Genomic DNA, 26293 nt, shown 5'->3' on the forward strand with positions numbered 1-26293 from the left:
CATGTCGCTGACCCTTAGTTGACTCACCCACCTTGCAAAACAGTTCTTAGAATGACCGATGTTAATCAGAGACTGAAGCTTACTGGAGATCACAACATAGACTGGGAAATACAAGGATGGGATCTAGCAGTAGAGAATTGGAACTCTGGCTTTGAAGAGGCAACTAAAGTTAGGGACCACAAGCTTGGGCTCTGAACTACAAATAAATGAGTGTGTTCACAACCCAGGCTGCAACTTAAGACAAGAGGTATAACATCTGAGTTTCATTTTATTCATCAGTAAACTGAGTTGCCTCAAAATTCAAATGAAAGGAGAAGCCGTTCAAAATACTTCTTTGGTGCTGCTGCTTCAGAAACATGCCTGCTCTCTCACTAACAGTTCTCTGCACAGCAGCTAGGCTGGAGCCAACAAATGGTCTTGTCCTCATTGTTTGTGAGTGTTAGGCAAGCTACAATCTAGAGATGAACACATGCAAGCTGAAAATTAGAAGACCATCTTTCCTACATATCTTGAAACAATTAGATGTAGGGCTCAAGCAAAAGAATGTGGCAATGCTTGAATAAAAGAGCACAGGCATGCAAATGTTAGCTCTTAAGGTACCGCTCACATCTCATGCGGGCAGGACAGGTGAGTCCTCCTGAGGCCTCGAGTGAATCCATACGGAAATGTCTGGACAGGCAAGGATACTTTACTAAATGTGCCCATATTGGTTGCAGCTGCCCTCATTGTTCTAAACATTTCACCCAAATAGTCTCATTTATTTTTCATATGTTAAGTGTCCTCTTAGGGGGCCCAGACCTATTCCAATCTTCTCTAATACAGATACTAAAGTGCTTTTTGTTAGCAGCAATAAGCCAGGTGTATTTGAACCTTTGTCAGAGGGCTGGAATAGTGCTATGAAGAATGCTGAGCCAGTTTGGCCTCGGAGCACAATGTTCATTGAGACAGGAAACATAAAACTGACCTCCAGATTAGAGGATCAGAAGTCAGAATGGTATGTGCAGTGAGTGTTCAACTATCTGTCGTTTAAAAGAAAGTCTCAGCTGTGCGTCAGTTACATCAGCATTGCGGGGTGGGATGTTCTTTTTTGTTTGGGATTTTTTTTTATTTTAACCTTTGCCTCTAAAGTCAATATCTTAAATGCAACCTCACTTCTGAAGTAGAAAACAAATATGTACCTGATAGAACAGGCTTTTCCATCCTTAGCTGGTTGATAATAAGGAGATTTGGTATTGATTTCTGCCTGGGCCCAGGGTCAACTATAGCTGAGGCTTTTCAGAAACATACATGTACTTGAACTGCAATTTTACCCAGTGTCCAAGATGTCTTCTGAAGGATATCCTGAGGCAGAGATGCTTGCTTAACTGCCTGATAACTCGTTATTTGGGATTTTGGATTTATCCAGCTGTTCTAATGTTCTCGATGACTAAAAGCTGGTTGTAATTGAAAGTTGGATGGAAATATTTACCGAACACCTGTTAGTTGACACGTAGATGTCAATGATTGCTGCCTATGAGAAACTTCAAGAAAATGACAACTACTCAACTAGCACATGGTTGTGTTAATATTATAATTAAGTGTTACAGAATAGAGTCCAGAAGAAAAGACAGACACCAGTGTGATAATGGACTTGGCCTTTAAAGAAATGGTGGAAAACAGGAGGAAAAATCCATTCTAAGGAGAAGCACATAAGCAAATGGGTGTCTAAAGAATTGGAAATCTGGCTTTGGCAACATAGGTTCGAGGTTAAACCTTGGGCTCTAAGCTACAAATGACTGTGTTCACAACCAGTTTGGTCAAGAGCAAGTACAGATGGCGGAGAGGTATCAGGTGAAATCATTTGGCAAGGAGAGCTGGACTGCACTGAGCCTCAGATGTCAGGGCAAGAACTTAAATCTCTATTTGCTAAGCCATAGGTCTCCTTGTTCAATGAGGAAGAAAAAATGCTAACTCAGATGAATTAACCTGGCTACACGGCAGGGTGGGCATGAGTGGAGATTTCTTGGCAGTTGAATAAAAACCTGTAGTTCATGAATAGTCATCAGTCAAAGTAGAGAAAAGTTTTGTTTAACTCAATACTCAGAAAAAATAGAAAATATGTATTTCCTCCAATGTTTTAACTACACTGCTCTTTACTGGACTATGTTAGGCTCTGGAAAGTAGGACAAATGATTCCCTGACCTCAAAACTTCGTTGAGTTGGGGAAAGAGTTGTACCTGAGTCAGAGTGCAACAAAAGGTGATGGCAATGACAGGGAAGCAGTGGGGCTGGCGGGGGTCAGAAAAGACTTCCCTGAGACAGTGCTTCGAGAGACCTAGAGCGGACTTTGAATGACAGGTAGGAATTCAAGTAGGCAAGGGGAGTAAGTATTACAGGTGTTATAAGGTAGGGAAACAACACGAGAAAGGATAGTGTGTGTGTGAATATGTGTGTGTGTGTGTGTGCAGAGTAAACGGAAGAAATCGGCTTCCCCAGGGAACGGGTGGAGATATGTATACATAAACCATTATTCTGCCCTGCTCATTGTGAAGAGCTTTGAATCTCAGGTTGACTTTGAGTCTGGAATTGACTCCTGGCATCTGGTTGGTACAAAATCGGGAAGACCATGTCTGATAGGACATCATGACAATGATTCAGCCATCACTGTAGGTCAGGTGCAACTACAGTCTCTTACAACTTAGATCTTCATTGAACCCTTTGGAGAAGATGAAGGAAGAATTTGTCCCACACATATTTTCTTTACCGCAAGTATTCTGAATAGATTCAAAGCACTTATGTCACATGTCTAGAAAATATTAAAATAGCACTGTATTGTGAGGGATAACACAATTAGCTTGTTTGGATGCAGGAACTTGTGGAAGCAAGGAGGCAGGACTGGGCAGGAATGCTAGAACTAAGAAAAAATTGATAAGGAGGAAGAAAGGTATGAAAATTCAGAGTAATTATGGAAACCAGAGGGTCAAAGTTTCATCAGTTTCAGTAGATAAAATCTTAGCCACCTGCTAAGCTACAGATAACACTGTTGTGGATCTCTTAGGTATATTCATATTCAAAATAACTCCTGTACTTCTATTTCCAGATAGTACATGGAGATACACATGTTCAGTTTTCTACACAAGAACTCTAATAGAAGTAATGCATGCAACCATGTCCTGTTGTAGGATTTGAACTCTTCATATCTCCTGCAGCCAACACTGGTTGAGGGCTTATTATTGGGGGGTGATAACAAGGCCCATTTTCCCTGGAAGGCTCACATTCACTAAGGGTTACCTGATACTCCCTTGCTAAAGCTCTCATAACTAGCTAGTGCTCCTAAAATAACCAAAGCCATGACAGGGTGGTGGGAGGGGATGGCGATTACATTTTCATCATATTGCTTTATTTAAATCTGCGATTCAGTAGTTTGGCCAGATCTGAAAGTGACACTGTTGTCCTCTTAGAATATCTGGGCATTAAAAATGCCAAAGTACGTGTTTGGTGCTAGAGCAGAAAGGTTCATATCATCTCTGGATTGCTCACAATTCTGCAGTGTGAAAAATGAATGCCAAATGAGCATCGTGTTTCCTTCTAATGTTTATGACAACTGTGTTGATTAAAAATTACAGACTTTAACATAACTTTGCAGGAAAGTCACTGGTATTCTTTCATAACCTAATTTATTTTGGGATCCCTCCCACATTGGCTCCATCACACATACTCTTCCAGATTACAATACGCGCATAAGAGACTCCTAAACATTAAATGCACGTATCCCCCATCTAACGAACATTTCACGGTAATGTCATAATTTTAAAACTGTCTGTTGAGGAGGGTCATTAAGCCCTTAAAACAAAAATTTGCATCTTTCCATGGTTGATATTATGAAGAAAATGATTTATGTAGAATTCCTTGAAGTATGCAGCACTAATTTTGATCTTAGGAGGCAAACATTTTCTCTAAAGCATGCAGCAGTGACGACTGTTCCTTGCTGGTCCTCTCTCCCCTGCTTGTACTGTAAGTGCCTGAGAGGAAAGACCGCATCCATTCTGTCACTGTGTATCCTGCATAATATAGTGCTTGGCATACAGTAGGTGTTCACTAGACAATAACCAGGTGGCCAGGTGAATGAATGTCTCAAGCTACTCATTTGCAGTGTTCATTGTAAATTTTTATTATAGAATAAGCAAAATGGGAGACTTTAGCTTGCCTTATTATCTGTTGTTATAAGTTAAACACTTCTGAGTTCTTTTTTAAAAACTTTAAGGTTATTTATAATGAGTAATATCCATATGCTCCTCTAGTTTATATCTGCTCAGGGCCTGAGAAAGGCAGATGAGCTATTGCTGAAATTCTCCAGATGGTGTGGTCATTTCAAGTCCTTGGTTCAACTTCTACCAAAGGAGTATTCATCAGAGCACATGCATCTGTTTGTCTCTCTGGTGTAGTCACCTGGCTAGTAATAATAGTGGTGCATAGTTTCTACCTGATATTTCATCCATGGAGAACTTCTTATTCTCCTCCTATTTCTCCTTTTTAAAAGATATTTGCCAAACTGTTTACTAAAGAACAAGTAAAAAATTGAGAAAAATAGATGAAACCTTTGGCTCAATACCTGATAATTAAGGTCACCATTTTCACTTAGTGCGATTTCTGCCCAAGTCAAAGAAACTTGTTTGTTTTTTTTTAAATCTTGCATGTGCAGATGTATTGTAGGTAAAGATGCAATGTTCATTAGGCTCTTTAAAACTCTTAACTTAGGTTGACAACTGATTACTCTCTATGCAGACGCCAGTGGTTCCGAGAACGTCAGTCTGGAAACCAGCAGTAGGCCACATCCCGAACAACTTTCAAAATCTCAGCATGGAAGAGTTCTTCCAAACCCTGGTTATCACTGACTTCAAAACCTACTGTTCATTTTTGAATATATCAACAGCTTTTCTCAGCAGCTTTTGGTAGGCAAGGACCAGTTAATGGTGTCTAAGATGATAGTGTCCAAAGCTCTCGTGGGCAGCATCCTACAGACCCTCCAACCTGTTGGCTTTGTAGGTTCTCCTGGCCGTGGCGTGTCATTTCACGTAACTGAACCGAGAGCATCTTCATGATTTCACCTTTACCCAAAGTTAGCCTGTAGATTGGCCTATATTTTAAATGTTGCTGAAAAATTAGCCTGTCTCTGAGGAATTTAATTGTTAACATACAGAAAGTCATGTGTCACTTTAATGTCACTGATCTAAATGCGGAAGAAGCAGACATCTGTCTCCCACTCTGCTACTGCACTTCTTAGTCAGCATTTTCTTGGTTCTGATCTCTCTAGTCTTTGAATAGTTATATGGAGAAACATATATAAAATATGAAAATGCCACATATTCTGCTTCAGGCAAGGAGCTATGATGACATGATTAATTTTTTAAAAAGATGTTCTTTGGAGGTGCTCATATTTCAAAATATTTCACTTATACAAGTTTTTATAAAACTGATATAATGGAAATTTTATATTTAGGATGCAATGAACATTAGAATGAAGGTTATGAGGCACCATGGCCTTTAACTTTTTTTAAAGCCACCTTTAAAACACATTGTTTTTTGAAGTTTGAAGGTCACTGAGCATCATAGCTTGGCAAGAATGGGATAACCTTGAATCCGACATTTGAGATTTTTAGACCTTAACCTTTCCATTAAAAGGGTTAGTTCCTAAAAGATTAGCCAGGCATTTGAACAGAGGAAACCAGGATTGGGGAATCACTCAAAGTGGCAAACCGATGCCACTGTCATACTACAAAGCTATCTGACTCTTTGATGCCATGACTCTGTCCTGGAATTTGTCACCACACCATTGCTCAAAACCTCAAAGTCTTCCCAATACCACCTAGAGAAAACACAGTTGTGTGGAGAGCTCTAATCCAGTTTGACTTACCTTTCAACCTTGTCCCCTGGTATAACCCATCACAGGGTCCTACGTTCTAGCTAAGTTGACCAACGCCTTTAGGCGTTGCTATCAATCACTCTTTCCCAGTGTGTTTTCTGGGTAGTGCACATTTCACCTATCAGAAGAACTAGCTTAGTTCTCTCTTTCACATGTATTATTCGAACACAGAGCAGTTAAGAGTTTACATGTTAGACCTGTGTGCCTTTCAGTGGGCTAGAGAACAACACTTAAGCTTCTGCTCTATCAAAAAGGGATGATAATACCTTCCCCATAGGATCAAATGAGAATGTCTTGGCAGGACATGTGGTCTATAATAAATGTTCAATAAATTTGAACAAATAAATTTAACTTTTAAAAATATAGCATTCCTTCTGTGTTTCTAGGAAATCTGTTTAAGCCATTCCCAACCCTGCCCTCCCAATCCACTTTCTTCTCTTTTGAGCATTTATCACCTTCTGAAAGACTATAATCTGTGTATATATTTCTCCTGCTAGAACATATACTTTGTAAGAAAATAAATGTTTAGTCTTCTCACCAACATATCCCAAGCTCTAGACGAGTGTCTGGAGCATAGTAGAGATGTCAATTTATTGCAGGAAGTAACTTGCCGGCATGGTGATCACTGGCACTCAGGGGGGAACTTTGTTTCTGGTCTCTAAGTCAATGACTCTGAGCAGGGATCATTTACCCCTGTGCTGTGAACAACAACAAAAAAGGCTATCAGTCTTTGCAGGTGTTTTAAATTTTCTAACATCATTTTCTAACAGAGAAAAATGCAGGGTAGCCAATGACTTTCTGTTTGCATCGGCACTCTGGCTAGGCAGTGTGCAACAGATGGCACACTCTTTAGTGTGAGGAGGGATAGAATGTGTTTCCCCCCAAGGGATTGTCACAGATGGAAGTGCACGTGTAGAATGTCATTTAAGGAAGGGAACCCCAACACTGCAGGGAATGACCCTGGGAAAGAAACTTGACTCACATCCCACTTCTGATAATTAGCTCGAAAAGTAGAACTTCGCTTAGGTTAGAGGGGCAAAGCAAACCTGTTAGTGGTATTGCTCTCACTAGTTTCCTTGGTGGGACAAATTATCCACATAAAGTGCATCGCTAGTTAACAACACATTACAACGATAAGCATATTCCCAACTTCAAATGTCGCTGCCCTTGAAGGCATCTGTCAAGTGTAGGAGGCCTTGATCATTACTTGTCTGAAGATTTGTTTTAACCTCCTTGCCTGCAATAGTGAGTCCTTTTAATAAAGTTTGGATCAGGAATGTAACAGTAGCTTTTGAAGATGATGTGTCTTTGCACAGGGCTATGGAGTCCAGCTAAGGAAACACATGATCAAATTGCATTCTCTGATGCTAAAAATGCCCACATAAGAAGACTAGAAAATAGCAGATGCCACAGTGGAGTTAACCTGTCTAAAGCTTCAAGGACCAACCCAAGTTACTTTTATCTAATGACCATAACAGAGATCACGAAGAGAGGCTACAAATGGAGCCCCTACCTAATCATGTATATCCATCGCATGTTTTCCTCAAGTATCCATGTGTCCATTACTTCACAGGCACAAAATTTTTCCACAGGCCATTCATGGTTCAGAGAATGGACAAGATTACTCTGAAAGCTAATGAAACATCTTGCTTAAATATTACATTTTTTAATGAACCAAGGGAACTTCCTTTAAAGTGAGTCACTGATGTTGACATCCTGTGCAAACAGAATGCCTAGACAGAAGCCTTTTGGCTGTTCCATGGAAATGTGAATATATTATAATGGGCCAGGAGATCTCAGCTGAAGTCCAACAAAGTGGCAGATGGTACATAACCATTTCTACTTGTTCATCGGATGCTAGAACAATAGATCCAAGAGAAATCCCCATAAACTGCCATCTTAAAAAGGCAATGAAACCCTTTAGAGATGGTCCACATTCAACAAACCTGGGAGAAGAAAGAATGCTCATTCGTCTGCCTATTCTGGAATGGCTCCCCATGGTAAAGCAGATTTTTGACCAGCCTCTTGCCCTGAAGCCAAGCCTTGGTCATTGAGTGATACTTGTGACTTTGAGTGCTAGGCAGGTATAAATAATACCTTCATGCAAAGGACAAATACTCAACACAATTTCTAGCTAAAGCTCTGAGAAATAGAAAACAGAATATAATTCATGTGTTTTTAGTGTGATTATTAGACAATACAATAGTCTCACCATTAACTTAAATCAAACTCATTCAACATGGAAGGAGCAAGGGTCACCTAGCATTTGATTCACTCTAAAACTGTCTGCAGCTGGAGATAATTTTGAGTAACACATTTTAAGAGACATAGACATAGGTCCAATAAATATCTTGATAGTCTAGAAAACCAGAAAAACTAGATTGTCCTAGTATGTAAATGTATCATCTCAAATAAGTTAAGCCCTTTAAGAAGCAGCAATTTCTTTGGCACCCCATGAACGGATGATTTGTTGTACTGATGCATTTATTACCTTTTAAAATATCTAAACTGACTTGTTTATTAGGCTAGTAGTATAGCATTTATAAGAAACAGCATATTGTGTAGAATATTATTTCATATTGATACAAAGTTGAGACGCTACTTTTTTATCTTGTAGAATAATATCTAAATTAAAAGTGAAAATAATTATGTTGGGTTTGAAGGAAAAAATAGCACTTTTATAGTCTCCTCAAAGTCATCAGTTAATGCCACCTTAGGAGCTCTTTTATCTTTTTTAGTTTTTTTCACAAAATGGTGAGGGGGGAAGAAATGAAATATTCAAGATTTGGGCACTTGACAATGTTGTCTAATGACATAATGAGGACAACTTTCTTAGATGTCCTATTTTTATGCCGTGGGTACGAGGTTTGATTTTTCCCCTCCCTCAGCCCTGGAAAGATTTTAAAGTTAGAAGAGGTGACTTAAGAAGGCCGTCCAGTGGAATATGTACTGGTATGTTAGGAAATCTTTAAAGTCACTCCTTAGATCCTGGCATAAACTTGTTGTAGAAATCTGTATGGATTAAGGTGATACCTCAGGCCTTTTCTTCTGTTCTTTGATTATTACAACCAAGAAAGCAGACCGGTGAGCTGTACCTTTATTTCCTAAGAACTCTTACCTTAGTTCTCTGAAACGTCACCGTCCATCTTCATTGGTAGAAGTGACTTACATGACTTGCCAAAGGGGATTTCAAAATTGACTTTCTGAAAGCTTCTATAGATTGGTAACAATGTTTTAATGTTTAAGATCACATAAGAGTCACATTTTCTTGAAAGCTCTACTAGATAACAGAGTCCCTGAATTACTCTCCCCAACTTGCCAACTGTGCTTCATGGTCTCTAAGACTGATGTCTAGACATGTTTGCAGAAGGGAGAATTAAGTCATGGTGATGACTTAAATGATTCCATCAGGTATAATTTTGATCATATTAACTTGGATTTATATATAGAATTCATGCAGTGAAACCTGTCTCACTTACTTACATTTTATAAGTAGAAGTCTATATTAAGTGGTAGGATTTTTTACTGTAATTGAAACTGCCTATGCTCATTGATCTCTGCAGTGAATGAACTGTACACAGATATTTCGATACATCAGGACACCTTATGGTTCAAGGTGGTGATTTCAGTTGTGCATGAATTAAAATCCCAGATCTGTTTCATTTAGCACGGGTTAACTTGCGGCTGTTGAGAATGTTTTCATCCTTTAGTTTAAAAATGAATTTATTTACTCCCATGTAATTATTTGGTCCAATACTGCTTCCCAAAATGAGAGAACAATGAGAGAGCATGAACCTCAGCTCTGGGATTCCTGCATTTCTGCCACTTTGTCCATCCCGTGCTCACTCTGCACCAACTGAGCCGTATAACTGCATGCACAGTTTCAAAGCAGGTGGCCTACCTCTTTCAGGCCTACCTATTTTTTGCATCCTGTATCTAAAATTTTTAAGAAAGCAGTAGGGTTATAACCGATCAGTTTTCAAGAAGCAAGAAAACAAGTGGTCAGATTCACCTTTCTGCCTTGTGTGCCAGAACCTGAAATTACCCTGGGATTTCTCACCTGATGACCTGTCTAATTTGGTCAGCAATGAAGAAGTAAGCAAATGAGCTTATATTCTTAAATCTTCTAGAAGAGACCCCCTGGCTTTTTAGATAGCATTCTGGAAACTTCCTAGCTTTGAGCATGCTAGAACACTGGTATCAGGAGGGGAGAGGGTTGGTTAGCAGGTTGCTGGTTCTCAGAAAACATGAAATTTTTAATGGACTCCCATGATTCCTTCTTGTTTTATCTTTTTTGAGAGCAACTAAGTTTTTTCTAAAGGAAATTAACTAAATTATGAAGAATTATCCTTAAAGTGATCATTGATATATCAAGCACAGAAGATGCTAGTAAATAGTAATGGTTTAAAAATATATATTCTTAATGGGGTTTAATAGGGAGGGCCACTGTACTTTTTGAAGAGGAAGCCTAAATGCCCATTGGCACTGGACATCTTGCCCAACTAGAAGAGATCATATCAGCTGTGGGAATGTGAGCCCATGGCAAGTATCTCCTGGAAGGGAACTGCCAACCCTAAAGGGTAGACTGAACATTAAAACAAAGGGTGTATTCTACTGTAAAGGCTACCGGGAACCCCAAAGACAATACTTTAGAATCAGATAACTAGAACTGGTCTTGTGTCGAGTCTAACATAACATTTTCATGGGTTTGGTCTATACACAGCAATGTAACCAAAATAAGTTCCACCTGTCTTTAGACACTTGCTCTGTACCCCTCAGTTTGACTCCTCTGTGCTGACGTCACCACGCAGCCGGATTCTTCTTTCTCTAAACTCTTTGAAACACAGCATGAATCTAAAACATGAGTTGTGAACAGGTACAGAAATACTCAAGCAATGTCTTGGAGGATTATATAAATGTGGGACCCTGCCTGAAGGGAAAACCATACTGGGATTTAACATAGTTCAGCCAGGCGACTTAAGAACAAACCAAATAGCAAGCTGTGCTTCTTGAACTGGTTTTTGGAAGGGGAAAATTTAAGATTACCTGCCTTCTTTTAAAGTGCCCTGATGTGGTTATATTATAAAATAATTCTACTAGTGTTTATAGTTTCAACGTTCAAATGCAGGTGCTTCTAAATAACATGCTTTTTAATTCTTTTAACATCATATAGCACTGGCATAATATGGAATGTAGTTAACAGTTAAGACTTCTGTGTATAAGCATCATAAATGAAATCAGGGAGATTTCACCTGATTTCACCTTGAGGGAAGTCAGGGAATAAACTGTTATATCCTGACATCCACATGCTAGATATACTGCACATCATACTGACTTCATTCAGGATTACTTCATTTGGGAACAAGTAAGCACAAGTTGATGTTGCATGTTCTAAGGAAAAAACTCCTTAGACTCATTTATATAATTTATTTAATGACTAGCTTGAAACTAGGTAGCAGATTTAGTTTTGGTAGAAGTATCTATCCTAACTTAGAAAGGATAGACATGAAAACAATGAGATATTTGCAGGTCAGTCTGGGTGAGTGAAGATAGACCCGAGGGAGGCATTGTTTAAAAGGGTGTGAATAGTGTCAGTGTTCTGGCCTGGGAGTCAGTGGGTCTGTTGTCACACAGCCCTTGTCTCATAGCCCTTTCAGTGTGTGTATACATACCACCCACCAGCCACCACACAGAGACCTGCTCAAAGTGCCAAAGTGTCTTCTTGGCTGTGTGAGATGGGAACCCTGACATCTGAGCCCAGGTTTTAAGTCTAGATGTCTTACCTTCTACCCATTCTCCAGCCACGAGTTTTCTTTCTCTTGTACCCCTCCACCCTGTGTTGGACCACTCAGTCCACTGGCCATTTCCCAGAAATGCCTTAGCTTGCTATACACATTTACCAGGTTGTCAGCTACCTTTGAACCCAAAGCCAAGGTATATGGGGAAGAGCAGCTTTTGTAAAGCTGCTCCCACCCCCTAAACCCATAGTATCCTTTCTCCCAAGGCAGTGGATTCCTAACAGCCTTTCCTCAGAATTCATGGGAATCACTCATGGCTCCTTCCACAGGTGACTCAACATCTCTTTAACAAAAAGAAGAGTGGCTAGTGAACATGGACTTATATTATGGTCTTGATCTCAAGGATGCAGTTTTTACCTTGCCAATCTCTCTTTTACACATGACAAGTACAAAAGAGACAAGGAAGCAAATACTATATCCTTAGTAGGATCAGGAACCAATAACCCCAAAATGCAGAGCTCTAGTGAATCGGGGGTGAAACATACTGCACACCAGACCAGAAGCCCCCCATTCCCTCTTCTATGGCAAGTCATACCCACTTTATGGTCCTGCCCTGATCACTTGAGATATGCAGAGCACATGTGCCAGAGCCTGGTTGGGCCACCTCCAGATGGTCCCCGGTGTCAGGACAACCGCATCAGAACATAGCTTGAACACTCCAACGCTAGCACTGTGAAGCAAGGATGGAACGTGATCTTTGAACCTCAAAAATTTCAATGTCGCTTCCTCCCTTTTGTTGAAGTGACTTAAAAGATAGAAAGTTGAATTTCAGTTTTTCTGTTGTGTTTAGTCTAAACAAGAGGAAGTCACACTTAAGAACTTGGATGGAATGAATAACTGGCTGGAGTGTTAAAGTTGGTGCTCTCTAATTTCAGTTAATCCAATCACAAACCTCATGTATCCACCTTCACAAAAATTCCACTTGGTCAAAAGGCCTCAGGAATATCCCAACGCTACTTTCTTTTATAGAGTCTCAGTAAGTGTAAACCAGGATGCTAGACTCAATCCCCTCTGCAGGGTTTGCTCATATAAGCATTGTATTGTGTGCCTCACTTTCCCAGGAGGCTAGAGCAGCCTCTCACTATGAATCCATACATTCTACTATTTCTTACCCCAGTGAAGTGTTCACAGTTGTCATTGTACTAAAACAACTGAGTAGTATGGTTATAAAGCTAATAATAAACTTAATACTTCAGTTCAACCTGTGAACAATTTTTAGACATTTCTAGTGAATTGGTTGCATTGCCCAGTCTAGAGAATGGACTTTCATGTGGATTGCATTATGCTCATTTTTAAAGCTAAAACTCTCCTAACCACTCTTTAGGCCTGGTAGGAGATATTCTTAATAAAAAACGTTTTAAAAACAAAATGGGTGGGGGTGAGTACCAAATTAGGAGAGGTCATAATGAGTCAAGAATATTGAAAGTTACCAACTCAAGAACTCAATCTTCCTATCAGGCTTGAAAAAAAAAACAATAACAAAAACATAAAAGGCCAAGCACTGAATAGTAGAGAATGTCCTGAAATAAATGTGAGTTCTTTGATCTGCGAGTTGCGTCTCAAACCTAGCCAAATACTTTCTTCCCCGCAGCCAAATCAACATTAATGAGCCAGTTCGACCAAGTAGGACTCCAGCTACCTAGGCCAGAAAGAATCCAGCGACAATGCGTAATTAGACCACATCAACCCCTTTTTCTGTTTTGGTTCAGAAAACATCTGTGAAATTCCATGTTCAAACTATTCTGCTAAGCTATTTTCTTGTTCTTTGCTTGGTATATCTATGAAGTAGAAGTTCAGTCTCTGTGCAATAGGCTTTGTACAACTTTCTTAAAATATAGTTGTTGTTGTTTTAATAGGACAGTAGAGTCTCATGTTAAGATCTAGATTTGTCTTGATATCAACACTATCCCCAGGCAGCTATGTAGCCTTTAGACACGTATACCCTCTTTCTTACCCTGAGTTTCCTGATCTTTATAGTGAAAGGGTGTGACCAAATTATTCCCTAGGTTTCTTTCAGCTCAATAGTCTAACCCACTTGCTATTTCTTTAAGGGCACAAGGGGTTGCAAAAGTAGACCATTGTATCTCAAACTTGTCAGTACATTAGAATCATTAGGAAGCTTTAAAATGTATTGATGCCTGTGCTCCTTCAGCAGAGATTCTGGTTTAATCAGTTTGGGTGTGGCCTGGACAGTGACATTTTAAGAGCCCCGCAGTAAAATTTCCCCACATGATATGAGCTAGATGTCTAAACTGCCGGTAGCAACAATATAGGCTTAGACTTGACTCAGGATCCATTAGAACAGACTTTTCTGGGAAGCTTAGAGCAGATTTTGTTCCCAGAGCCCTGTTTCCATCAGAACCTGCCTCTTGTAGGCTCAGAAGCCTGAGTCGAACAGGAGGTGACTCCAGCATTGGCAAACTCACTTTTCAGCCAGGCCTTACTATTTAAAGCACTGCGTCCCTCCATGTTTCTATTTACCAGCTGTTTACTTATTGATTCCAGTTGTTCCGAAACTATTTAAACACCTGCTGTGGAAAAGCAATGTTGGATGCAACATAAGGCTACACAAACGTAGCACCTGTGAAACCCAGCTTTGATGTGATCACAGCAACCACCTGCTGGGCACTTTCTAAATGCTAGGCACTGGCTTCTCTGCATTAAGTTCTTACTGACTTTTTGTAACAGCTCTGCCAAAGGTGAAGAAATATTAGTCAAGTTGACTCTGCCAGAGAGCTAAAAAGTGGTGAAGGTCTGACTTGGTTCCGAAGAGAAGGAACAGCTCCTTGGTTCAGAGTTCTGTGTGTCCTCCAAGACCTGCGGCATCCCTCCTGAGGGTGAAACCCAGTGACATTTGCTGTCTGTAAATGCCTAACTTGTGTATACCTCCAGACTCAGACATGTTCTGCTTCTGAGGCTGGTACAGCTGTGTCAGCACTTACGAGAAAATCTTCCCAAGGACCCCTTTTCAGTGAGCATCAGTATAGTCTCATCTCCCCAATTAAACAGGCTGCACAAATCTTTCTGTCTTCTCAGCTTGGCCTTTGTAGAGTAGAGTGAGCCTCCTAAAAGCATAGGATCCAACAGTTAAGGGAGAAAGGTGTTACATCAAGTTTCAGAAACAGCCTAATGTCACTGCATCATTCCTGGCAACGTGCTTATTCTCAAAAGGCTACTTTGAAGGTAGGGGTGAAGGCCGTGTGCTGCCCTCTGGACCCTGAGAACTGCCTTAGAGGTTAATATTTCACAAGTCCTAATGCAGTAGCTCAGCTGAGACAGCCATAAAGTTCTAAAGGACAAGGAAACACGTTCTCTGACCAGTACAAAGTCCTGGACACTCTTGTTAAAGATGTTTATGTGGCTTTGTTCGTGACTCCCCTTGACTCCCTTTCTTGTGCCTATTTACGTGGCTCTTCCTAAAAAGTTTACTGGTACCTTAAAGTTGATAGGATTATGACTTTGAAAGCAGCTTATAAAACACAGGTTAAAATCAAGGAATGTTTTTTCTAAAATAAGAGTAGCAGCATATGTGCTAGAAAAAGGAACACAGATCATGTGAAGTTTTGAGCCCAGCCACTTATTAACAACTGGTCGTGTGTCACCAAGCCCATTTCGTTATTTGTATGCAAGATAGAGACACATTCTTCTTCATGGAGCTGTCAGGAGAAGTGTTTGCAGTGTTTGGTAGGCTAGGTGTTTGTCTCATTTCCCTGAACATTAAAAACAGATCCACTACCAATTTTGGAATGGGTCTAGCATTAAATGAGTTCTTAAGGCAAGTTAATCCTTTTACCAGCATCTTGAGACTGACCAAACAATTTCTTCTCTGTTCTGTATAATTAGAGTTAGCAGGTAGACTGGGAGGGAGGTGGCAAACTGGTCTCCTGATATGGCTTTAAACCCCTGGAATTATGAATGTATGTCATTGCTGATATCAATACCCTCCTGCTGATGGGAAAGATAAGCAAGAATAAGAAGGTGCCAGCCAAGTTTGTCTCCACACAATTTGTCCTTATGCTGAGCATTCCAGGGCTCTAAACACTAGATGTCTTGCATGCACTTTAAGGGCTAAACTTTAGAGCAGATATTTTTTTAGTGCAAAGGACATAGTTGCCTGATGATGACTCATGCAAGCTTCTGGTTTACAATGTTTATAGCCTTCTCAGAAAAGATGTTGCAAGCTCCAAAATCTCTCCTAGTCATCTGATTCCTAGGCCATGGAAAGGGGAAGTCCCCACATTCCTATAGGGGAGGTTTGTTGAGTCCAAAATCCAAGTTAGGTATCTTTGCCCAAAAGGAAGCAAATGTTATTGACTTAGCAAAGTCTCATTTACAACTTTCTGTCCTACATTAGGCTTCAAGGAGTCAAGAATATACAATAACTTTAGACCCCATTCAGTGCCAAATGTATTTTCTTATTTCTCTGCTCAAGCTTCTGGTGAGAGGGGGAGCTGTTCATGTCACCCTTTGTAGATGCCTTGAGCTTTAATTTGCAGTTCCTACCTTAAGATAACATTCATTGCATGTGTTTCCCAATTACTGTTGTGCTCTTGGTCAGAAGAGGCCCTGGGACCAAACCTGGTGAATGAGAAAGTTATATGCTTCCTAGTTTTCCTACACCCACTTGTTCTCCCTTATAAAAAATCTTTTACCTTCCTAGAGCTTTAAAACAGACCCAGTAACTTAATGCGATCGAGATTTTTTTTAAAAATCTATGCCTTAGAGGAAACGATTAGGGCACCTTTTGGCCCCAAGATCCCTTTTCCAGCCCAAATCCTTTTCAAAAATCAATTTATTATAAAACCTGCAAAAGGTTTTATGAAGCAATTGACAATTCTGTAACACTGTTGGAAGAATTACATGTTCGAATTTTAAATGTTGGACTTAAATTGATTATCTCTATAGAGGGACTTAAGTCTGGAAATAAGACTTCTGTTACCACATGTCAAATGGTTACTTGGGAGTTTGGGAAGTCTGTCATGGGGGATTTGCTCTTGAAACTTTGGAAAAGTGAATGTTTATCACTATGGTATATGTATGACTGAATGTACACCTTTGCTAAAATCTTTCAAGAAATCATTACTATTTCTTTAGAAAGGAGTTATCTTTGAGTCATAGGGCCTCTAAGCAAAGTCTTTTTCCAATCATTTCAGGGAATATAGATACGTTCTAAATTGTACGGCCTACAATGGAGACTTCCCCTTGGTTATTGGAATACAACATATACTACAACATACACATACCTTTGCTTCAGGGAATTTATATTTAAAAAAAAACACAACCTTTTCCTCCTAGTTTTTTATGTCTTGCCCCTTATAACAACTCATTCCCAAACAGTGAAAGGATGTATGAAAAGATACGCAAACATCTTTAGAACAATTCCAGTGTCATGAAAAGTTATACTGAAAAGAGAAACTTTCCTTAAAACTCAGTGTGGTGGCACTACTCACTTCGGAGCCCTACCATCCTGGCCCTGTCTGACAACACCAGATTCAACACCTGGCCTCAAGTTGTGAGGTTGTTACGTCTTATATCATTTTCAGGACTAAATCACACACTGCCATTCCCTCTACCAAGCCCCTCAAAGTGCTTTGTGGCACATCTCAAATTCCTTTAAAATATCCTCACTTTAGCATAAAATTTGCCAATAAAATGGGCTCAGTCATTTCTTGTCAGAAACAATATACAGAAAAGTACAATAGCAGGCTTCAAAGATGGTCAACAAACTCTTACAGCCAGGTGACCTTACTTTTCAACTGGAACTGGAAGGGAGGAGGGGAAAGCTTTGGGGGAAGGTCTTATCTATGAGCTTCAGGGACAACAAGGCAACTGGGTGGGCAGGCTGTGAGAGGATAAGGGAGCTCAGAGAATTTGAAAAGTTAAGGAATCCAAAAGCAAAAAGTGTTCTGAGAGAAAAGAAGAACTAGGGGTTGTTACAGAAGAATGAAAGGAAAGGGAATTGAAGATAAAGAGGGGCAAAATATTTGAGCCTCACAAACAAAACAAAAAGTCTGTTATCTCTGTCCTAAATTCAAGGGGTGCCACACCCCAAGACTAAGCAGAAAAGCTTCCAAAATTATTCTAAAATGTAAGAGAACTTCATTATTTAAAAAGATGTCCGGATCATCCCAATTCAACAAGCACAAGCCATGGACTAGAGATTCAAGTTTGTTATGGGAGCAAAAAGTGGGGGGGCTGGGAAGCTCACAAAATAATACAGGTGTCTGATGCATGCAGTCAGATACCCTCAAAAGGGTGAAAAGCAAAGTAATTGAATTTGGTCAGGAGACCAATCAAGAGTTTAAGCTGACCTTCAGAAACTAGAATTGAAATGAACATTCATTTGAAGGGAAAGATGTGTGAAAAGGCACAGGGTAGGGAACCATCGGTTTTAGATGTTTAATCACGAAGGATCATGAGACGATGGTTAGAGGACTACAGGGTCACAGGGAGTGTTTTCCACATGGGAAATGGCCCATGGGGGAGAAGGCAAGGGCAAAGGAGGATGAATATCAATGTGTAGCTCCCTAGATCAGAGCTTAGTCTCACCCCCTGGTGTTGTTAATGTGGGTAGTATCCCTTGCATTAGAATAAATTCTCTGAACTTCAGAAAATGATTGTTGGCTTCCTGAAACTGGAAGAGTGTGGATATGACTAGGGATTTATCATCTCATCAAGAAACAAGTTATGGGATCCACAGAAACCAATCAAGACATATAAATAGAGGTGCTGTATTGGTTTCCTAAGGCTGCCATAGCAAATGACCAAAACCTGGATGTTTTAAAACCACAGAAATTTATTGTTTCACAGTCCTGGAGTCCAGAAACCCCACATAAGAGGTCAGCAGGGTTTTTTGTTCAGGTGGCTCTGAGAGAGAAGCCATAATATGCCTCTCTCCTTGTTTCCTGGTGGACACTGGCACTCCTTAGCATTCCTGATTTTCAGGAGCATCAGTCTAATCTCTATCTCTGTCTTCTGATCACCTTCTCCTTTGCGTGTCTCTGTGTTTCAAATCCCCCCTCGCCTTTCTTTTAGAAGGGCACCTGTTAAAGGATTTAGGGTATTTCCTAGATCCAGGATGATCCCAACTAAATAAAGATCCTTAATTACAACCGTCAATACCTTTTTCATAATCGGGCCACATGAAAAGTGTTAGAACTGGACATATCTTTTGAGGGACACTACAGGTATATTACAGAACATCTCTGTCACTAGTATGAGATTTCACAGATGCCATTCATGAGTGTCACTCTTGAGGAACTCTGGCTTGGGGCAGACAGCCTGGACCAGACCCGGGTTGTACTGTTTTCGTCTCTGTAGGTTAAAACCTCTATGTCTTGGCTTTCTCTCAGGAAAAGTATAACAACTCTATTATAATACTTAGGGTCACTGTAAATGTCTCAGAGTTAATACAGGTACAAAGCTAATTGTGCTTGGCCTCCAAAGAAGTCTTGGGTAAAAAGAGCTTTGAGTCCTCTAGTATCTAGGATGTCCACCTGCAAAGAGACTGCTCTCTGTGGCCTACTAGTCAGGTGCCTTTGAGCAAAATTAACTGCTGAGTCTCCAAATGAAATAATTCATATAACATTAGGCATATATAGATTTATGTATTTATCTACCTATGTGTTCTTTAAGGCTACAGGAACTATTTAAAAACTCTTAGAGGGAGAGATTATGTACTGACCTTCAGGAAAATATATTGATAATCATGAAGCAAATGAATGCAACTGAAGCTCATTGATGGACTTGGCCCTGGAATTAAAAAGGTCAAATACATGGGTACCATAGGCAGAGAATTAAGAGGGCCTTTTGGGGTAGGAGGACCAGGGTGGTCTTACCAGGATTACAAAACTATGAGAAGCTTTTCTTTGCCTTTGGTCTTCAGTCCGTGTAGAAAGGTAACCTTTCTCTAGTTCTCCCAGGAGCTGTGTAGAAACTTGGACTCGTGGAGGTGAAAAACACCTTTGGAAACACTAGTTCACTTCCATGTGCTTACAACGACTCTGCCTTTTTCTGTTTCACCGACTGTGATACATGAGGAAGCCTTATGACAGCACACACCACAACTGTTTTGAGGATGGCAATGCTAAGTAATAGCATAAAAGTATTCATACTCTGTGAACTGGACAACAGACACCCCACAAATTCTTTTTCTCCCTGATACATGCTAGCATTAAATGTCAAAAATGGATGTGTTTTAAAATATAGTGTGTAGCCCTGGAGATCATATGCAGAATTGTAATATTAAAAAAATTAATGTAAATAAGCCCTGGCTGGTGTGGCTCAGTGGACTGAGTGCCAATCTGCTAACCAAAGGGTCACTAGTTTGGTTCCCAGTCAGGGCACATGTCTGGGTTACGTGCTAGGCTTCCTGGTGCAGGGTGCATGAGAGACAACCACATATTGATGTTTCTCTCCCTCTCTCTCTCTCTTCCCCTCTGTCTAAAAATAATAAATAAAATAAATAAGTTAATGTAAATAAGATAAGATTTACAGCTCTGCTCTTGACACAGCCTTTATAGTTCAAAGATTTTTTTGAAGAATCTGGATTTACAAAACCCAGTTCCACATGCCAGTTGCAATTTTCTCAAGCTAAGCATTGAATTTATTTCTTTTTTACTATGAAACCTTATTTTCCCATGTGTAACACACTTTGACCCCCATCTTTCTTACCAGGCTTTTATGCCAAAGATCCAGCACAAACAACTTAGCTAGATGATGATTAAATGTTAGCAGATACCAATTGATTAAAGAAAAATCTGGTAAACACCTTCTTTCCATCTTGGGAACTACAAATGAAATGCTCCCACCCACTCCCCTGCTTTCAGCATTCAGTCTAATCGAGGAGAAAGAACAAAATGAGTCTGAAGAACTACACTGGCCAATCACTAGTTGTAGGCCCGCTGTGGCCCAAAGTCTGGGTTTGCTGCTGCGTTATGATCTCATTATGACCCTCAACTCTGCCTACAGGTGTCTGCAGTAGGTTATGTTCATTTGAGACTTCTCTGTCGGGGATCTGCTGCTGTCACTGAGCGTCCGCTGGTGCTGGAGTTTGCTGTCTGCCTTCTCGCCATGTCTAACGAAGTAGAAACGAGCACAACCAATGGTCAGCCTGACCAACAGACCGCCCCAAAAGCGCTGTCAAAGAAGGAAAAAAGGAAAGGTATGAAGAAATAAATCGTCTTTAGGCCAATGAGGGGAGCTAGTGGTGGTTACCTGAAAACAAGTGAGAAGTTCAGAGTAAAGTGAGAGCTGGCCCTGGCCTTGCTTCTACCTTGGCCTAGGCTCAAGGTCTCCTAAACAGGAGAGTTAGAGTTCGGTTCACTCCACGTGTAAGAAATGCCTCTGAACCCTGTGACTGCCCTGGATGCTCTTACACCATCTTGTTCAGCTGATAAGTGTAACTATTGACTATTATATGGTTATCTTTCAGTAACCTATATATTACCTCGCAGTTTTTTAAAAAAATCAAAATCTTTATTTTGTTAGACTCTCTATTTTGACCTGAAGTACCACGAAAAAGTGCCAGAGTTCTTGATCATGCATAGTTTGAGAATATTCTGTGACTTGCTTGCCTCTCGCTTCTACACTTCAGCAATGGGAGTGAGGCTGCATAGGCCTTTTAAGAGAAGCAGCAGAAGTAAAAAAGATGGGATAAATATCTTAAATAATCTTCAAATAAATTTACCCATAATTCCTTCCTGCCTTATTGACAGTTCAAAATGTTAGTTAATTGTGTGGTGCCTTATTTTTCTTTCATCAAAAAACAAAAGCATTATCTCTTTATAAATTCTTTAAAAAATATGTTAAAAACTCCAATGAATATCCCCACATGCCATGTCACATATTTCCATAAGTTTCCCATAATTCAGTCCATTTTGCACCTTCAAAAGTTTATTTTCTTTCTACCCCAACATCACACATAACACAGCATTACAGAGCATGATTTTACTCAGAGGAAGTGAGAATGAGGATAGAACATCACGCACTTACTCAGTCATAGTGTAGTCAAGATTTATATTACTCTGATTTGGAGAATCTGGAACATATTTGATTATACATGGGGTCAACATTTAAATGCTTTTATAAACTTTAGCCCATATTTCGTTCTTTTCTCAGGCTCAGAAAAGACAGATGAGTATCTTTTGGCCAGATTCAGAGGTGATGGTGTCAAGTACAAGGCCAAGCTGATTGGCATCGATGATGTACCCGATGCAAGGGGAGATAAAATGAGCCAAGATTCTATGATGAAACTGAAGGTAAGGGGGGAAGCATGCTCACCTCTGTGTTCAAACAGTATCCAACAGAGGGAATTATATCAGAAGTTTACCTTTACCTCTACCTCAGTTATTTGAAAGAAAAACTTTCCAATCTCATAATTGACCCAATGGCACCTCATTTTCTGAGGAGCCACGAGCTTGTTTGTGTGTGCTGAGTGTGATTCTAGTACAACAGGACTCTACACGCCTTTCCCTTCGGGTGGGTCAAATTTCCAACCCTGGATGTATTCAGGTAAAAATCAGGACTTGGTGTTCTTTCCTGTTAGCCCATTTGGTTTTCTGAAGTTTTGGAGTCTAGAACTGCCACCATGTGAAACTAATTAAATGATACTAGTTAAAGAAGACAAGGTCTAGAAGAAACATCTTCGAAGGTCTTCTGACCCAGTCTCCTTGTCCTTACCAATGGCTTTCTGAGGTCAAGAGAATTGGGAGGACTTGCCCAAGTTCGCAGAGCTTACCAGTGATGCCCTGGCTCCGCACCTTCTATTCCATCCCACTGCCTCCTACAAAGGATGCCTAAGCCTTTCATAGATGGGAAACTAAGTCCAAAACAAAGCTGTCCTTTAAACTTTGAGTATCAGAAGCATCGTGGGGTGCTTTTAACTATGTTTTTCTTGTTTTTCCAACCTCATCAGGGCATGGCGGCAGCTGGTCGGTCTCAGGGACAACACAAGCAAAGGATCTGGGTCAACATTTCCCTCTCTGGTATTAAAATAATCGATGAGAAAACTGGGGTAAGAATTCACTTTCACTGACACTTTTCTGATACTGGAGTTGACAAATAATTTACAACTAGTCTTTAGCTTCCTTTTTCTCTTCCTGTAGAAACAAATTCTGTAGGAAAAAAAATAGTATATATTACTTCTCCAGAGGTAAAGGCAGAAAACAGGGTAGGAGATGCGGAGTCAAGATACTTAATTTTGAAATTTATTTCCTCTAATAGATGGGAACGGCAGGTCTATGAACATAGGTATGCTATAAATACCACTTGGGTATTTTTTGGTGGGGGGACCCTGGGTACAAGAACTAGATTACCATATTTTTCAGACCATAAGACACACCTAGGTTTTAGAGGAGAAAAAATTCTTTTGAAGCAAAAAATGTGGTAAACTATATAATAACATAAATAACATAATATTTCACCAGTATAAATGTAAACAGAACTCAACAGCAGCATTAGCAACCACTATTCCTCCCAAATTTGGGGGGAGTGTGCATTTTATAGTCCAAAAATGTATGGTAATTCTAACCTCTGGTTTGTGATGCTATCACAGGTATACGCATGGGTCTCATATTAATATACAAGGGTGTGCAAATTTAGGTTTATTTAATTCATAATAAATAATACATAATGATACAAGAATCAACTCTTCATTTTATTTACTCAGAACTGTGAACCTACTTATTTCCACCCTTTATTGAACATACTGGCAAACTTACTGGCTGATCTAATGCTAGAATATTGCCTGTAATACAGATCCCTGTTTTTTCTTCTTTCTTTTTCTTTCCTCCTCACCCCACAGGAGTAACTTTGATCATTTTTTGTTGTTGCTGCTTTTTTTTCATCATGTATGAATAGTCATGTTTGCTTGTTTTTGAGTCTTATTCACAAGCTATCATATTTTAAGTCTACTGGGACTTCATTTTTTCCCTCTATTCAAGATTCATTTACTTCAGATGTTTGTAGCTTAATTTCATTGCTGTAAAATACTCCATTGTATCAGGGGAGACTTCCAGTTGCTATCTATCCCTTCCTAGAGATGCCCTCTATCTAATATGCAAAATCCACTGGCCAAACCAGGGTTCCACATACACTGGAGCCCTAGTAAGTGCTCACTCACCTGCTGGTCCTCCTGCATTGCTATTGTCACTCTACCTCATCTCTCATGTCTTATCTTCCCAAGTCCATTAAAGAATGGTAGCAAGTTTCCCTCACAAACATTCCCTCATTCCTACCCCTCCTGCGATAGCCAGAATAAACATTTCAGTAGGAGTTTGGAAACAAAAGCAAAGACACATTCTGACTACCTACAAATATCGCTGAAGGGTTGAGGTCTGCTGTTCACTTGAAAGAACCAAGAGAAAGGGGGAGGGGAGTCGAGGGGAGGGTACTACTAACCCCATCACAGATTGTTCCTGGATATTTAAGTGGGGTTAAGAAACACTTGAAGATAGCATCTGGCAACTTCCAGAATATACTTGGGATAATTGTTCTAATGATATTTAGTTAATTTTTCTCTGGCCACTCTGAGCCATTGTCAAGGAAACCATGTGAACACTTCTCCAGCTTAGCTATGCTGATCACTTGAGTTTGTCTTTGAGCTGGGAGAGTACACTTGCTTGGAATAGGTATATCCCCCATCTTCAGCTTAGAAATTCTTGGTCTTCCAGTCCTCAGCCCTTCCTTCTATGTGATATCACATCTCTGGGGTAGAGATGCAAGTACCACTTTTTCAAGAAGGGGCATTCTCCCCTCTTTTGTTTGCTATTCTTTGTTCCTTTTGGGCCCCTCCCTAATCAGGATAAATATAACTCTAGCCTTCAACCAGAGGTAAAACATTTTTTCTTCAAATATTTTAGCTTTTTCATATATCTGATGCTTAATTGTGCCAGCCTACAAACAGATTCTAGTTTTCCCAGGAAATTATTTTTTCCAATTCCTTTTGCAGGTGATTGAGCATGAACATCCAGTAAATAAGATTTCTTTCATTGCCCGAGATGTGACAGACAACCGAGCATTTGGTTACGTGTGTGGAGCAGAAGGCCAGCATCAGTTTTTTGCTATAAAAACAGGACAACAGGTAAGCGCTAAGTTTTGAGGTATACCTGGATGGACCTGTCCTCAGTGGAGCACAGGAGTGTCTGCCACTCAGTTAGAGAGCTTTCTAGAAACAACTGGAGATACGAGGAAGAATAAACAATGATTCAAAGGATGACTATCTTCACTGGTCTAAGGAATCTTTTAAAAATATTTTTGGGGAGTATATGGCATATGGATTATTAGAATGGGCTTTCTGATGAGGTCAATACTGATTTTAGAATAATAGTGAATTATTGCTAGAAGTGCCAAAGGAACTTGGAAGATTATCATGGTGTTTCTCATTTTTTCTAAGTACTTATTAACCCTGCAGTCTTTTATGGAGATGAGGGTGGTGGTGATATCCCATGAAACAGGGGAAGGTAGTAAGGAGCTTCAAAAGAGAGGAAGAAAACAGTAGTAATCAGAATTGATGGGAGACAAAGGGAAGAAAATTGTAAGATTAAAATACCGATGAATATGCTTTCTCTTACTTCAGGCTGAGCCATTGGTCATTGATCTCAAAGACCTTTTTCAAGTGATCTATAATGTAAAGAAAAAGGAAGAAGAAAAGAAAAAGGCAAGTACTCCCCAATACAGGTTCTATTAAACTTAAGTCACTATTCAGGACCACATTTGAACATTATGTAAACATATAGCTTATCTGGAGAGTTGGCTTCTATGTGGCTTTCCGAAGTGTGCAAAGCAGAAAAATGTATTATCTGTTATTATTCCCAATAGAGTAATGAATAAATGCTATCTTTAGGGACTTCTGATTTCCAGTCCCTGATGTCTGTCTTTTCTCCCTACAAGCTTCACATTGATTCTAAAGACTATACAAGACTACCAAGTTTAAGTCCAGTAACTCTATTCAAGTCCAATATTAATATGAAAAGGGCAGGGGAATGTAGGGCAGAGATAACATGCAAGAGTCTCTCTTGCTTATACCTGTGAGCCCATAGGTATGTTTGTTCTTTGATTTAAGTCCCTTTAACTATAACTACTAAGATCATTGAATTTGTGTCCTTTTTTTTTAGATGGAAGAAGCCAAAAATGCAGTCGAGGTAAAACTGCATCTCCTCTTCTTGTGAATTGTGCATGTATGATGTGTAGAAGCCTTTGTCTGCTGCCTGCCCAGCATGCTTCCCTTCTGCCTAATCACTCTGTTCATGACCCTCTGGTCAGGGGAGTTGTTCAGTTGAATGATCAGTGCCAAAACTGTAACTGCTTAGCAAGCCAGCACTCTAGAAAATTAAAGCTCACCAGCTAAACCCATAACCATTTGCCATCTTTTCAGAATGGAAGCGAGGCCCTAATGACTCATGACGACCAAGCTAACAAACTGAAATTGGTATGTATGTGGCCCTTTATGATTCTTACTTACTTGATCATGGGTTTTACTTCCTATAGATATTGCAAATACAAAACTGTATGAAAATCCAATTGCAAGAACTATTTTCCTAAACATTTGTGCAACATTGATATCAATATACAGGGTAATCTTTTCAGTAAACAG

At 39.8% G+C, this 26293-nt stretch overlaps 1 protein-coding gene across 6 annotated transcripts in view; it reads left to right on the forward strand.

The window, feature by feature from the left end:
* The window catches only part of DAB2 (DAB adaptor protein 2), a 166544-nt gene that overhangs the window by 124664 nt on the left and 15587 nt on the right, over nucleotides 1-26293 (forward strand). For all 6 annotated transcript variants that reach the window (XM_037138533.2, XM_037138531.2, XM_037138532.2 and 3 more), the window contains exons 2-8: nucleotides 20671-20863; nucleotides 21820-21959; nucleotides 22616-22714; nucleotides 24650-24781; nucleotides 25277-25357; nucleotides 25815-25841; nucleotides 26075-26128. In XM_037138533.2, the coding sequence (XP_036994428.2) occupies nucleotides 20773-20863; nucleotides 21820-21959; nucleotides 22616-22714; nucleotides 24650-24781; nucleotides 25277-25357; nucleotides 25815-25841; nucleotides 26075-26128 (624 nt within the window). In that variant the 5' untranslated portion in view covers nucleotides 20671-20772. The remainder of the gene's footprint in view (nucleotides 1-20670; nucleotides 20864-21819; nucleotides 21960-22615; nucleotides 22715-24649; nucleotides 24782-25276; nucleotides 25358-25814; nucleotides 25842-26074; nucleotides 26129-26293) is intronic.

This window comes from Artibeus jamaicensis, unplaced genomic scaffold, assembly GCF_021234435.1.
Source record: "Artibeus jamaicensis isolate MK-2021 breed Jamaican fruit bat unplaced genomic scaffold, CSHL_Jam_final scaffold_369, whole genome shotgun sequence".
Taxonomy (NCBI): domain Eukaryota; kingdom Metazoa; phylum Chordata; class Mammalia; order Chiroptera; family Phyllostomidae; genus Artibeus; species Artibeus jamaicensis.